Here is a 14,931-nt window from a genome sequence, read left to right on the forward strand (position 1 = left end):
AATAAAATATCTTAATAAAAATAATAACAACAAATATCACTATACCAGTCACATGAAAATCTTTTCTGTAGCAAGCCCTTTGCAAAGATCAATTCTCATTAACTGCTTTTGGGCATTAGAGCATAACATTTCAAAGTAGTAATAATCACAAACTTATAAACATTCTCAATGAAAACCATTTCTTACCTTCCTTTCCAAGTAGGATGCAATTAGTCCAAAGTTTTTTGGATGCTGGATAAACCTGTGGGAGGGGAGTGGGCATACACACACACAACAAACATTTTAACAACTCAAAAAGAGGGGTTAAAGAAAGCCTTGAGAATAGAAGTATGTACCAGCTAATTCCCAGTGATTCCTAGCTGCCAACCTGAGGAACAACTGTAAAATCACTGGAGTCTTTTAAAGGGCACCGATTCCTGGGAACTATCTATCAGAACTGACCAGACTGGGCTATGGTAGAGCACAGAAATCAGTACTTGTTTAAAAATCATCCCCAGGTGACTCAGACACCACCCAAGTTTGGATATACTCTTAACATGACTTTGTAACCCCAGTTCTTATTTGTTACCTATATTTTCATCTATAAACTTACAGGAAGATCATGTCAAACTTATATTTTGTACTTTCCAGAGTATCCATTCAAATACCAAAACAGGGCCAAGATTTTTTTTACTAACTTATGTAAACTTCTATTGGATAATAATTTAAAATTTAAATTACTTGTCCTTAAAGATCTCCTTCTCATGGTCAGTCCAAACATTCATAAACTGCCTATCTTTATAAACCTTCATGGGATCCTCCATAAGCCCATTCATGTTAATGAACTTGACCCGTCTTTGTTCTGCATCAAACATCATAGGTGGGATCACAGAGAGCTGCCGCATTTGCTTCTCATTATTCTGCAACAAAAAGAAGTGCGGTTTATACAAAATAAAATTTGAAGAGGGCCATAGACCAACTGTCTTACTGTATACTAAAAACAAAGAAAAACCCACACAGGTAATTAACAGTACTGGTGCATACCATAACATCTAACACATAGTAATAAGTCATATATCTAATAAATATCCATTCAATGAATATATAGCCAGAGAGTATACACATTTTTAAAAAAATAATCCATTACTTCAATTACTTAAACAAAGCTGATACTTCAGATAATGGAATTTTAAAATCAGAAGAAACAGAGTTATGTCAAGTTCATTAATGTAATGACCCTTTGAAACACTTTAATTATATTTAGTTTCATTTTTAAAAGTCTTAACACCATTTTATAGAACAAATCTTAACATTATTTTAGAGAACAATAAACACAAAATTAAACAAACAGGCACCAAAATCTTAAGATCATTGACTTTAAAGTAACTAAACTCACTTAAGTATTAAATACTTGGCAAACTTTCCATTAAAAATTTAAGACTATTATCCACCCTGGCTGGCATAGCTCAGTGGATTGAGTGCGGGCTGCGAATCAAAGTGTTGCAGGTTCGATTCCCAGTCAGGGTACCTGTCTGGGTTGCAGGCCATGACCCAAGCAACCTCACATTGATGTTTCTCTCTCTCTCTCTTTTTTCTTCCTCCCTTCCCTCTCTAAAAAATAAATAAAATCTTTAAAAAAAATTAAGACTATTATCCTTAGAAATGCAACTAAAACTCTTTTACATCTATACAGTTTATTTTCCCAAGGTTTAATTTAAGTTTATAAATACAATCTTTCATGAAAAAACTTTTAACAAAATTACAGAATTGACTCCAATACAAGGCTAGGATTTTCCCTAAAATCTTTCCTCAGAGAAGTAAGTATTACAAGTTCTTACAAAGTCTATACTTGTATGAGGAATTCTCAATCAGTCTGGACACCAAAGTACTGTTTGGGACAGACATTAGTTTGAAATCACTTGAACTGATACTAGTTTTAGATGCTTACATGGAAGTGATCAAAAAGCAAGCTAAGAAATTTAACGCAGACTTAGTCATTGCAGGAATTATGGCCACAGATTTTAAAATATAAAGCGATGTGATAACTGTCTTTAATCATTAATTAAGGGACTACCATGTTCAAATGAACAAGACCTTCAGAATTTACAGATGAGGCTTTAAAAAGCCATATTATAAAATCAAGACTAGCAAAACTCAATAGGTCCAATGGCTTTGAAAGAACTTTGAGAGATAGTTTGAACATTTAGCTACAAAGACTCAGTGTTCAGGACTGAAATTTATTCTTATTCAGCACTGATTTATTAACATCATATCCTATCTCTCTGCCAGACTCACCTCGCTAAAGAGCACCCTTTGAAGATCCAATCTCAACAAGTGAATACACAAACATCTGCAAAATATATACTCTTTTGCTGGTTTATGAAATGGCACTACCAGCTCTGTCCTCTAACCTAGAAACAGGGAGTCACTTTCCATTTCTCTTCTTTCTCACCCCCATATTTAACCCACCACTCTTGTCCTGTCCACTACTGTACCTTCTATTACTCTTTCCTATCAGTCTCTTCCTATACATCCCTAACAGTGTTGTCCTAACTCAAGTTCTTATTTTTATAACAGCCTCCCTGTTGCCAAAACCATATTTGTAAAATACCAATATGATCATGTGATTGCCTTCTTTAAAATCTCCAATGGTTAGCCACAGTCTTCGGAACAGTCCAAACCCCATAAATGTTCTCTCACTTAATATACAAATAAACCCTTAGTTCCTTAGGCGTGAAGCTAAAATTCCTAAATAATGAATTAAATTAAATCAATTGTCTTACCTCCTGCTCAGAGAGCCCATCAATAATCTCAGAAATCTCATGCTCACTTCTGGCAATAGTGGCTGAAAGACCAGCTCCCCTCTGCCCAACTCTAAATATGAGAAATTATAAATATAATTTAAAGGCCTTTTATAAAGAAGACATATAAACTAAATTACTTTTATATAGATTATTTTTCTGAATAAGATTTTTTTTCACAACCAGAAGTCAGAGATGAAACCTAAATTACTTTTAAGTAATTTGCTTCAATCATATAAAATTAATAATTTAAATGCTGAGATTAAGATTTAAAAGTTACGTGTCCAAGTTTAAATGGCAGAACTATTTTATGGGAAACTTCTGGAAAACCACAATTATTGGTGCCATCACCATTTAACAGTCCTTTGCCTACCTTCCAGAGAACAGAACAGTAGGCTTAGAAAAATACATCAAATGTTTTTTAAAAGGGAAGAAAAAACACAACCGTCATCCCACATGAAAACTTATTCATGTTTAAAAGGGCTTACATGACTCTTACATGAGACAGTGGAGACAAACACTAAAGTTTTCACCTTTGCAAAATACTTGTTTTCTAAAAGTAAAAACAAATAATATAATATCTTTCCAAGATCAAAGAATTTTATAATTAGCAACCAATTTAATACTGTTTCACTACGTTGGTAGGTATGAAAAACTACAAAATATTCAAATCTATTCTTATTAACTGTCATTTCCAAAGAAATGAGTATTTTTAAGAACTGACAATTTCAAAATATTCACTTAAATTTAGATGCATCATGATTAAATATAAAAATTAATATTAAATTCACCAACACATATTCAAAACAAAAATTCTTTATAAACACTCTTAATGATCAGTCAAGTAATAATAAATATTGTAAAAGATCAAAAGTGTGATTCAAAGGACATAGTACAGCCATTAAATACCAAACTACTTACCGCTGAAATCTTTCTTGCTGTTCTCTTTGTTTTCGAATTTCTGGAAACTGCTTTTCATAGTACTCTCTTGTTTTGCTTTCTTTAGCTTTCCTCCGAGGATTATTTTCTATTCTGTCCACTTTTTTCTCCCATGCCTCCATTAGCTGATCATAACGTTGGCAGATTTTTTGTTCCTATTAAATACCCGTAGCAAATTAATAAACAAAACTGTGATTCTAACAAACCCAATACTTTAAAGTATATGCTACTTCTTAAGGCTAAGTTAAAAGTACGTTTGACCTATAACTCAATTGTGAATGAAAAGCTGTCCTCGATCTGAAAGAGGAAAGAGAAAGGAAGCTTCGTCGCCTACAAATGGTTTGACATATAGAACATATTTTGGTGGAATTTCTTTAGTTAACATGAAGACTACACAAATTAATCAATGAACTGATGAGCTACTAATAGTAGCAGATCAACTACTTTTATTATTTTTCTGATAACATCTTCATTGTCAAAATATTTTTTAAAAAACATATATATAGTTCATAATCCCAATCACCCAAAGAAAACTATATTAACATTTTGTTGTTATCCTTCCAATGTGTCAGAACACACACTTTAATCATTCCTCTATTGATGGAGGTTTTGGTTACTTTCATATTTTTGTTTTTATAAATAATGTTATATAATAAACATTTTGACAATCTGAAAAAGAGAAATTTGTTATACTTTATGATAAAAATTCAGCCAATGATATGAAATCAAAGACACTTTTAGAAAAATGAGTAATGCGTGATCTCATTTTATAATACGAAAGAAAAGAAAGACGAACCCTCCCACACAGAACTGTGTACATGTCTGATGACACATGGATAAGAAAAGTATAAGGACTCATGAAGTACTGTTAACACTGGTCACCTTAAAAAGTGGCATTAGAGAAGAGAAAATTATCTTCCCTACACTCCATACCACCCCCCACAACTTCCCAACACTTCTTTTCCACTCCAATTTGTCTTTTTTATCCTTCCCCTCTGCTCCATCTCTACTGCTACCTCCTCAGTACAGGCTAACATCAATCCTCATTTGATTAAAGAGCCTCCCAATGGTTCCCATGCACTCTTTTATTTTATTTTTCAATTACAGTTGACATTCAATATTATTTTGTATTAGTTTCCAGTGTATTGCATAGTCATTAGACAATCATATACTTTACAAAGTGGTCCCCCACTCAAGTATTTCTACTACCCACCTGGCACATTCTTAATAGTGTAGCCAGATGCAAATTCTTAAAATACAAACCTGAACATTTCATGTCCTCAATTCAAACGCTTAACAGATACTCCCAGGATGTAATCCAGAGTCTCCTAGGAGACCTCCAGGGTTATGTAGGACTTGGCCCTGGCTTCCCCCAGCAGCCTCACTTCTCACCACACTCGCAGCTTGGTCTAAACCCTAGCTATCTCTGAACCTGCCACACTCTCTCTATTTCTCACATCTTCATTTAGGTGCTCCCTCTGCTTGTTCAAGTTTACAGAGTACTAGTTTTCCTGGGAAACTTCCTTTCATGATTCATAGCTATATTACCTATCCCTCTTATATGCTCATAGTCATTTGAATGTCCTTTACTACAGTCTGATCACAGTACTGTTCATTGCCTGCTCAATTATCTATCCCCAGTTACATATGGGCTAAAACCATATGGCTATCTTGCTCACCTTTGTAGAATGATACATGGGATAGAGCAAACAGCCAATGAATATTAATAAAGGGAGTGACCACATAAGCTTTATTACTCTATGAAGTACGAAAACAAAATCTGTGCTTCTGTGTTTACATCACCAGATAGCAAATTCAGCAATTACCATAATTATAACAAAATTACTAGATAGAAAAAAATACTTCAGCTAATTTCTTATCTAAGATTTGTATGTTCTTGGCACACAGACAAAAGAATTCAAGACTGAAGGACTGGACTGGCCAATTAGAACACCGGAAGTTATGCACCAAATAAAAGCTGCTGACTCTTGATCATTGTAATTCATTAACTGTCAGGTCATTAAATATAAGGTACAAAGTTCACTTACGATGTGAATTAAAGAATATCACTTATTTACTAAACAACTGAATTTAAATAAATCAAAAGTTTTTCTAAAACCAGTATAGACAGACATGTTATGAAAATAAGAATAGAGGCCTATTTTCTGTAACTTTATTTCCACGAAGACTATACCTACAAAACTTTTGGACTGCAAGTCATATAATAAATATGAAAAACAAACTATTTGAATTTGAAAAAGTTGAACTTTAGCTGACCCAGTTTCTAATGAGAGAAAAACAATATCTAATCAGCATGACCACAACTTACCCACATTTGTTTCAGGGTTAAGAGAATGTAGATCATCCAATTTCTCTATCACATTTGTAAACTACTCACCATTTTCTTTATTTTGGCCAGATGAAAATTTTATACATAGACCACCAAAGAAATTAATTTGATAATGATATTAAATGTGAATTATGATACCAAAATGTTGCTAGAATTAAATTTATATTTAAATCACATCATTTTTATTTTCTAAATCAGAATCTTCTCTTAAATATAATCAAGAATCATTCTCATTAATAATGGAAAGGTGAATGCCTACATGAGCATGAATGGAAAAGCTGTATAAATTTCAGTTAACAAGGATAGGGCCTCACCCTTTGTTTTCTTGCATGATTTCTTCTTTTAAAAAATAAAATGAGTTTTTTCCTCATCACCTGGTTTCTAGAAGAGAAAAATATGGTTGTATGACATTAAGAAAAAAAGTACAATTTAATAATGCATTGACTTTCATTTTTCACAGACACTGGAAAACAAGCAAAAATCACTTAACATATGATGTAATCAAAATTAATTTTAATTTTTTCACGCTGCAAAGTAAGACTTTTGCAATAATTAGAACTGACTAAAGTTCCTCCCATTCTACAAGACTTTATATAAATAGTTACTTTTCAATCATTATATCCAATTATAAGGTAAATATTATTTTCAAGTTATAATTGCACAGCTCTTCTTATGAACCCTGGTGATATGGATATCTTCATACACTCTGGAGGAAAGGAGGCAGGGGAAGCAGGAGAGAAGGAAATGCTTTTAGGTTACCTCCCGACCTCAGGACTGGCACTGACCTCCCTTATATGAGAATGTATACAACACAGAGAGGTGACTTCTGCTTTAAACAGAAGATTTTCCTCAGTCATAGAAATAACACTATCCACTCTAAGAAGTAATGGAGGGCTATGTGACAAGACAGGAAAACTTCTCTTATATCTTAATGTAAGTTTTACTTCTTAAATCTGAAGCATTGTGACCTTCAAAAACAATAACATGCAGGTTCAAATATAAATATTTATACCCCACCTACTTCCAGAAAGGATTTCAAGCTGATTATTCAAATATAAATACAAGGCCAAGGCAAGGAGAAGTAATTTTTTGGATTATCTGCCACTCAGGACTAATAGTGACACTGGCTCCACTCAAATAAGCATGGACAATCAGGAGCTGGCTATACGGGAAAGTAGCCAAGAGATGAAAAGAATTATTAAAAGGTACATTTGCTATTTCATACAAAGCAAATGGTGCTGATGAAAGAATAGATACTAAATGATTCATAATGGGTACATGCAGCTGAATAAATGATAGTTCACAAAGAATTTCACACATATAGTAGAAGCATTACCACATATTCAGTTTGCTCTAATTGTAATTATGTGCTACTCGAAAGCGAATGACAATCAATAAATACAATTTAAAGTATTTCCTAAGAATTAAACGAAGAAGCCAGTCAGTAACCCAGCTCAGGACAATGTGTTAAGCATTATAGATAACAAGAAATAAGTCAGACACAGCTGCTCTCCAGCTCATATTGGGGGGCGGGGGGGTGGGGGGGAACAGAACACAAACATAACTGAAGCTTTATGGGGAACAAAAAAGTCATTAAAAGCAGCCAACTATATTTTATCCACTATTCTTTTAAAAAATGTTAAAACAGCTAAACAACTCTAAAACAAGTTATATTTTATACGAGTTTTGCCTATCCTAAGGGTTGCCAAGACCAGAGTAGCATCTCACAGAAAAATTCTAAGTATATCACTTTTATTATGAACTACTTTTTTAACAAAAGTTAAAATTATTCAATTTTTTTTCATGCATACTACCATGCAAATTTTATCTGCCACCAGTTCTGCAAAGTAGTTAACTACTGCACATACTCTCAGTAAGAAATTTTTTAAAAAGAAAAAAAAGATATAGATAAATGTATATATAGCAATGTGCTCATTAGTAACTGTACTAGTAAATAATTATCATTTCTGGTTGTACTTAATAGAACATATAAAGTAGAAATACCACATTTTTGTTACAAACTAAGAATAATTCACCTGAAATTCTCTTAAAGTCTAATAATTTTTTTAAAAGATACCTATCTAGCCTCCTCTCTTCAATCAGATCAAGAAATTAGGTTTTCTTTTTTACTTATTTTCTTATTCCAAAATCCACATCCATAAAGGCCTGGTATCTAGGATGAGCAAGGCTAAGCAAACTACACTCTGGAGCAGTCTCCTCACCCAGGTGAGGTGACTGAGCGCTTCCAAGGCACCAGGACATTAAATGGCAGAAGGATCTACAAATACCGTCAATAGCAAGAGTCATGGAAGGGATTTCCCTAGAATAGGATTTTGAATAATGATAAAATGATCCGTGGCACTTCTACTTTGCAATGGCAGATGTGGCTTGGTGGGGGACGGTGTCATCACTAGTCTTAAATGAAAAAGCTTCATTATCTTACTTCATCATGCGCCTTGCAGGTACTCCACTGAAAAAAAGACAAAACAGGAGGCAAAAAATTCAAGCCTCAAGGTAAGCCATTTCAATGTTAAGTATCCACCTTTTTTTTACTAGCAGATTATAAAACCAGCTAGTTTTATGCAATAATTTATTTCATTTTTTGGCCTCGGAAACTCAAGCTGTTACCCCAACCCCCAAAAAGCCAGAGGAAGATAACATATAGTAAAACGACAGCAAATTACACAAATCTAAAACATACTAACACTATATTATAGTAATATGTCAGAAGATAACATAATAAAAACAATGCTTTATAGAATACATGGTCTTTAACTGAAGAACTCCAGAGACAACAAATACTTACGTCTTGATGTTCTCATGGTACACCTTGGTGTCTGATGGCTGGTTATAAAGTGGCTACAAAATAAATCAAATATTTATATATAAATGTTGTACATATGCCTATAAAGAGACAAAAATAATTTATATTTTGCTGTAAACCTAGATAAAGTATTAATGGGTCTACACAATATCTAGACTTTTGGGTTCCCTGAATAACTCTCCCTAAACAATGAATGCCACTCCTGTAAGAAAGTTTATAAATTCATTGTGTCCCATAATGAATACATTAATTCATTTTAATTTTAAATACAAAGAAAGGTTAAGCACCATCATCATCCTAACAGTATGATTCAAAGAGCTTTCTATTTTGGTTATTACTTCTTCCTCTTCCTATCTGGAGTGAGTAAGGGCTGCTCAGGATAATGCTTCTTCAAAGGTAACCAAGTCCATGCACCATTATTTTAAACTTTATTACAAGCTTACTGCCTGGCTACATTCCTCTTGCCCAAAAAGAAATAGATTATATTCCATCTTATGCCAAAAAAAAAAAACCCACTACAAATAAAGCACTAGAAACAAAAAACAAAAAAGAAATTTCTTACTTACCAGTTCAACTTTTGGGCCAAGACCTTCAAATATTTTGTGAGCTTCTTCTGCTTTTTTCTACAAAGACAATATTATATTGCATAATTAAAAATTATATTACCTAAGTGCAAAATCACTACCAATTTAATAATATTTACTTAAAGACCAGTCTATATTTAAATTTATCCTTACTTCCAAACATTCTTCTTTCATGAAAGGCTAAAACACTATTTTTATTTTCACAGTTCCCTCAAAATTCAGTCAAAGCTTAATATCTGTATTGAAAGCACTACATAAAGAACTGGTAAATTCTTAAAAGCAAACATATATTAAATCTAAGATGAGGGAATAGAGAGCCACAATTAGAAATGAACTCCTCAAACATTCTAAATACTTCAACTTATAAGGTTTTTAGTGAAATTTAAATACACATAACACCATAAAGTTGCCGATCTTTACTGCGGTAATAAGCCAAATTAATCTCTTTGAAAAACAACTTATAATAAGGTTACTTTCTAGTTACAAGAAAACCCAAATAACAGAGGAAGCAAATAGTCTGAATTACTCAAGTGCTCAGTAGTAAATGATGAATTATACATGTATATATTTTGCATGCTATTTTCAAAAGTAAAATAAATGCTAATAGAAATTGTCCTTTAAAAGGCAAATGAAATATAACAAAATTCAATACTGAGGATATCTAAACTACAATTATATAACTAGTAAATGTCTCGGTGGTTCTCAAATCTCTTGCTCCCAACAGGGTCACATTACTGGTTAGGCTCATGGTCTGCTGCAGACCCTACCTCACTGCACTTGCCTGAGGGAGCTCTCCAGGGCTTCTGATGGGAAATATAAATGGAACTGGATTGTCAGTCAGTATTTCCCAAGTGTAAAGGAAGACATTCCCTTAAAATAAATATTCCCCTTTTCATCTTATTTATCAATCACAATCAATGAGTCAAATATTTATTTAAATTATGTGAAAAAAGATATGTTTAAACTGCTAAGGAAGCACAAAATAGTATAATGCACTTTCCAAATTCTAAGAAACCCCAAGGAACATATATAAAGGACCCATAGGCAAAGCCAAAGGTGGGTAGGATTGTGAGACAAAGCTAATTAAGAAAAAAAATCAATCAATTAATAAATATCACTGAATTCGACTTACTTGAAAATTAACTCATACTAAAAAAGAATTCAACATTTTATTTTAGAAGATTCTTTTCCATTGTTATCACCTCTAATCCCTATTTACTTTATCTTTGAGGTCACCAAGAGACCATGAAGCTCATTAGCCCACTATAGAGGTTTCTTTTTAAATATTTTATTTATTTTTAGAGAAAGGGGAAGGGAGGGAGAAAGAGAGTTAGAGAAACACTGATGTGTGAGCAATACATCAATCAGTTTCCTCTCACACATCCCCAACTGAGGACTTGGCCCACAATGCAGACATGTATGTGCCATGGTTGGGAATCAAACTGGTGACCTTTCGATTCCCAGGCCAGCACTCAATCCACTGAGCCACACTGGCCAGGGCTAGAGTATCTTTTTAAAGCAGGAAATTTCACATAAAACTCCATGTTCCTGGCTTTTCTTAAATAAAGGAGTATCTGTCAACCCTGGGCCACATCCCTGCATGACCACAGAACACTATTCTCCTCTAGGATGCCAGGAGGTAGTCCTACAACCCTTCACCCTCACTGGATAGATCTTGATGTACATAGCTCTGTCCATTCAATAAACTGGACAATTTTGAGCTCAGCCAAGAAAATAACATTAATTTCCCATATTACCTGCCATGACACTTCCAATTATCTCAAATATTACATATCTGATGACTTTCAGTTATTCATATAGATAGATACATGTACATGAGTCCAAGGTCATTCCTATAAATGTTTATTTAATGACTAACTCACAGCTGCTTTCCTTAAGGCTAAGTTCCTTTAGGATCTGGGCTATTATAAAGTTATAGGTTGCCTATAAGATGTACTACTCCACTGACTACAAAGAAGCAAATTGAAACAACAATACCAACTTCTAACTATGACCTACTTCAGCTAACAAACCTATTCTCTCCCACAGTACTTAAAACATGCTATTCATTTTTGGCCTGAGGACTTCTGGAAGCCCACTGTTTAAACAGCTCTGTGTAAAGTTTTGTTTATATTAAGATGAAATGTTTCCTTTTAACTGCTAGTTCCTGGGCTGGATTCTGGCCAAAAACTAACTTTGACATCACAAAATTATTCATAGAATTGAGGCCTGCCTTTCCTAAACCCATAGACACTTTTAATTATGAATATAAAAATTATTTTAAGCCCTGGCTGGTGTAGTTCAGTGGTTGAGTGCCAGCCTGCAAACCAAAGGGTCACCGTTTTGATTCCCAGTAATAGCACATGTCTGGGTTGCAGGCCATATCCCAAGTAGGGGGTGTATGAGAGGCAACCACACACTGATTTTCTCTCCTTCCCTACCCCTCCTCTCTATAAATAAATAAAATCTTTTAAAAAATAATTTAAATAAATCTAAAAAAGCAAAGTCTACCCAAAAATCAATGGCCTCACACTCAATAACTAAGATTCAAACCACAGCCTGGCTATTAATTCTGGAGATGATAATGTAAGTCATTTTCACATCTAAAGACCCATCTATATTAGAATAGTATCAGTATTTGGCATTAAATATCCCTCATAAAATGAAAAACTACAGAAAAAGTGTTTTGTATTATTTGGTACAAACTTGCTTGCTAGTATTTACATGAGACACAGCTGATAAAACTATGCTCTCATTAAATATTTAAATAGTGTAGCATGTATATAAAATATTAAATAATTTAAGACACAACTGTCAGCTTTTTTTCAATCTTAAGGAAAAAAAAAAGAAAACACCAAGCTTCAGTTAATCAAAATCTAAGACCATTAAAAATTAAAACAGAAACCAGGTTTTAATTCAATTAACATCACTACAGAACACACTGACCACTTAGAAAAGGCAGTTGAAGAATTTTAAATGCCTGTGCCATCAGGAATGGCATGAGCTTACCCGATTCTCATCATAAATAATTTGGACAATACTGCGGTGTTTCTGTTCCACAGGAGGAGGAGACACAGGCTTCTCAGGCTCAGGAGGTTTAGCTGCTTCTTCTTCAAGCTGTTGCTAAGAGACCCAGAAAGGAAGAGTCAGGCATCTGCTGCATGTCACCCCCCCACCAGTAATTAATCACCAGAGATAACACATGCTCCTAAGCAGTGCTATGCTGACTCTATAGGGTAATCATTTAATCTTCTAGGGTCTAATAGACCCAAGGGGTCTAACAAATCCAATCAAATTTATTTTAACAAATAACTAAACAACATAAATCACCATTAGATAAACGTTTTTATATTGAATCTTATAAATGAAGCAAAATAAGAGAAACTAAACATATAAATATATCCCTATAAACCTCTATCACAATGATCTTTTGTGGCACTGGAAAAACACCTTCATATGTTATAGATACACAGTATGTGTTAATGTCTGGTGGGGAGAGTGCATGGGAGTGTTTAAGGATAATCCTTAGCTCAGCATAGCACCATTCCCTACCCTTCCTACCAAATTGTATACTTGGAAGTCAAGAGGCACTGGCAAAACCACAAGAATATGGACTGCTGGTGCATGTGATTAAACACAGAAAGCTATCTGCATTACTCTGACTGGGTTGTAGCCTTAGGCTTACCCTTTTACAAGTGGTGTGTTCCTAGGACCCTTTCTAAGTCCTTACTTAGATTGGGGAATCTTGAGCAAGAACATAAACCACTCATGTAAAGTAGGGATATTAACCCTACTTATCACATAGCTTTTTCAGAGGACTGAATGACTCAAAAACATATTTGAACTAAAAGTGTTCATTTAATACAATTTTATTACCTACAATTATTACTGAAATAAGCAGAGCCTTGTTCTGCTTGGCTCACTGTTTATTTTTCCCCCCAACACCTCAACAAGTGATACCTAGTAAATGCTCAACAAATACTCATGTGAATATAAGTTCACTGCCCAAGATGATAAAAAAAGACATTAGGTAAAGATATTAAGTCTACTTAAAGCCCAGAAGAAAAAATTATCAGTACTACTAAAATAAGACTAACAGCCAATGCTCCTATTAACATAAGTCAGATCACACCCAAATGAAAGGATAAAAATCCTACAAGAAACCTAACCAAGGAGGTAAAAGACCTGTATGCAGAAAACTACACAACAATGAAGAAAGAAATCAAGGAAGACATAAATAAATGGAAACATACCACGTTCATGGATTGGAAGAATTAATATCATCAAACTGTCCATACTACCCAAAGCAATTTACACATTCAATGCAATACCTACTAAAGTACCAATGGCATACTTAACAGACATAGAACAAACACTTCAAAAATTTATATGGAACCATAAACGACCCCAAATAGCTGCTGCAATTTTGAGAAAGAAGAGCAAAGTAGGAGGGATCACGATACCTGATACCAAACTGTATTACAAGGCCACTGTAATCAAAACAGCCTGATACTGGCATAAAAACAGGCACATGGACCAATGGAACAGAACAGAGAGCTCAGAAATAAACCCAAGTCTCTATGGTCAATTAATATTCGACAAAAGGGGCAGCAACATAAAATGGAGTAACAATAGCCTCTTTAACAAATGGTGTTGGGAGAACTGGACAGCTACATGCAAAAAAATAAAGAAAAGAAAAGAAACTCAAGTACCAACTTACACCACACACAAGAATAAATTCAAGGTGGATAAAAGATTTAAATATAAGCCGTGACACCATTAAAGTCCTAGAGGAGAACATAGGCAGGAAAAACTCAGATATTTCACACAGCAACATTTTTACTGATATGTCCCCTAGAGCAAGGGACATAAAGGAAAGAATAAACAAATGGGATCTCATCAAAATAAAAAGCTTCTGCACAGCTAAAAAAAACAGTATTAAAATAAAAAGAGAACCAACTGTATGGGAAAACATATTTGCCAATGACACCTCAGACAAGGGTTTAATTTCCAAAATATATAAAGAACTTTCACAACTCTACTTTAAGAAGACAAGCAACCCAGTTAAAAAAATGGGCAAAGGACTTGAACAGACGCTTCTCCAGGGAGGACATACAGAGGATCCAGAGACACATGAAAAGATGTTCAATATTGTTAGCTATCAGAGAGATGTAAATGAAAAACACAATGAGATACCACTTCATACTAGTCAGAATGGCCATCATAAACAAAGCAACAAACAACAAGTGTTGGAGAGGCTGTAGAGAAAAAGGAACCCGAGTGTACTGTTGGTGGGAATACAGACTGGTACAACCACTATGGAAAATAGTACAGAATTTTCTAAGAAAACTAAAAATGGTTCTGCCTTTTGACCCAGCAATTCCACTGCTAGGATTATATCCTAAGAACCCTGAAATACCAATCCAAAAGAACCTATGCACCCCAATGTTCATA

The 14,931-nt window shown here is 34.0% G+C and overlaps 1 protein-coding gene across 13 annotated transcripts in view; it reads right to left on the reverse strand.

Annotated features, from left to right (window-relative positions):
- Positions 1-14,931, reverse strand: part of NCOR1 (nuclear receptor corepressor 1) — a 196,214-nt gene that overhangs the window by 102,197 nt on the left and 79,086 nt on the right. For 9 of the 13 annotated variants that reach the window (XM_045824329.1, XM_045824328.1, XM_045824332.1 and 6 more), the window contains exons 6-14: positions 12,487-12,600; positions 9,460-9,516; positions 8,876-8,928; positions 8,513-8,539; positions 6,384-6,450; positions 3,702-3,874; positions 2,763-2,853; positions 721-899; positions 187-241 (exon numbers count right to left, since the gene is read on the reverse strand). In XM_045824329.1, coding sequence (XP_045680285.1) covers positions 187-241; positions 721-899; positions 2,763-2,853; positions 3,702-3,874; positions 6,384-6,450; positions 8,513-8,539; positions 8,876-8,928; positions 9,460-9,516; positions 12,487-12,600 — 816 coding nt within the window. The remainder of the gene's footprint in view (positions 1-186; positions 242-720; positions 900-2,762; positions 2,854-3,701; positions 3,875-6,383; positions 6,451-8,512; positions 8,540-8,875; positions 8,929-9,459; positions 9,517-12,486; positions 12,601-14,931) is intronic. The other 4 variants (XM_045824336.1, XM_045824335.1, XM_045824340.1 and 1 more) reach the window with 1 other exon arrangement.

The sequence above is a fragment of the Phyllostomus hastatus genome, unplaced genomic scaffold, assembly GCF_019186645.2.
Source record: "Phyllostomus hastatus isolate PE091 unplaced genomic scaffold, TTU_PhHast_1.1 phas_scaffold_55, whole genome shotgun sequence".
NCBI lineage: Eukaryota > Metazoa > Chordata > Mammalia > Chiroptera > Phyllostomidae > Phyllostomus > Phyllostomus hastatus.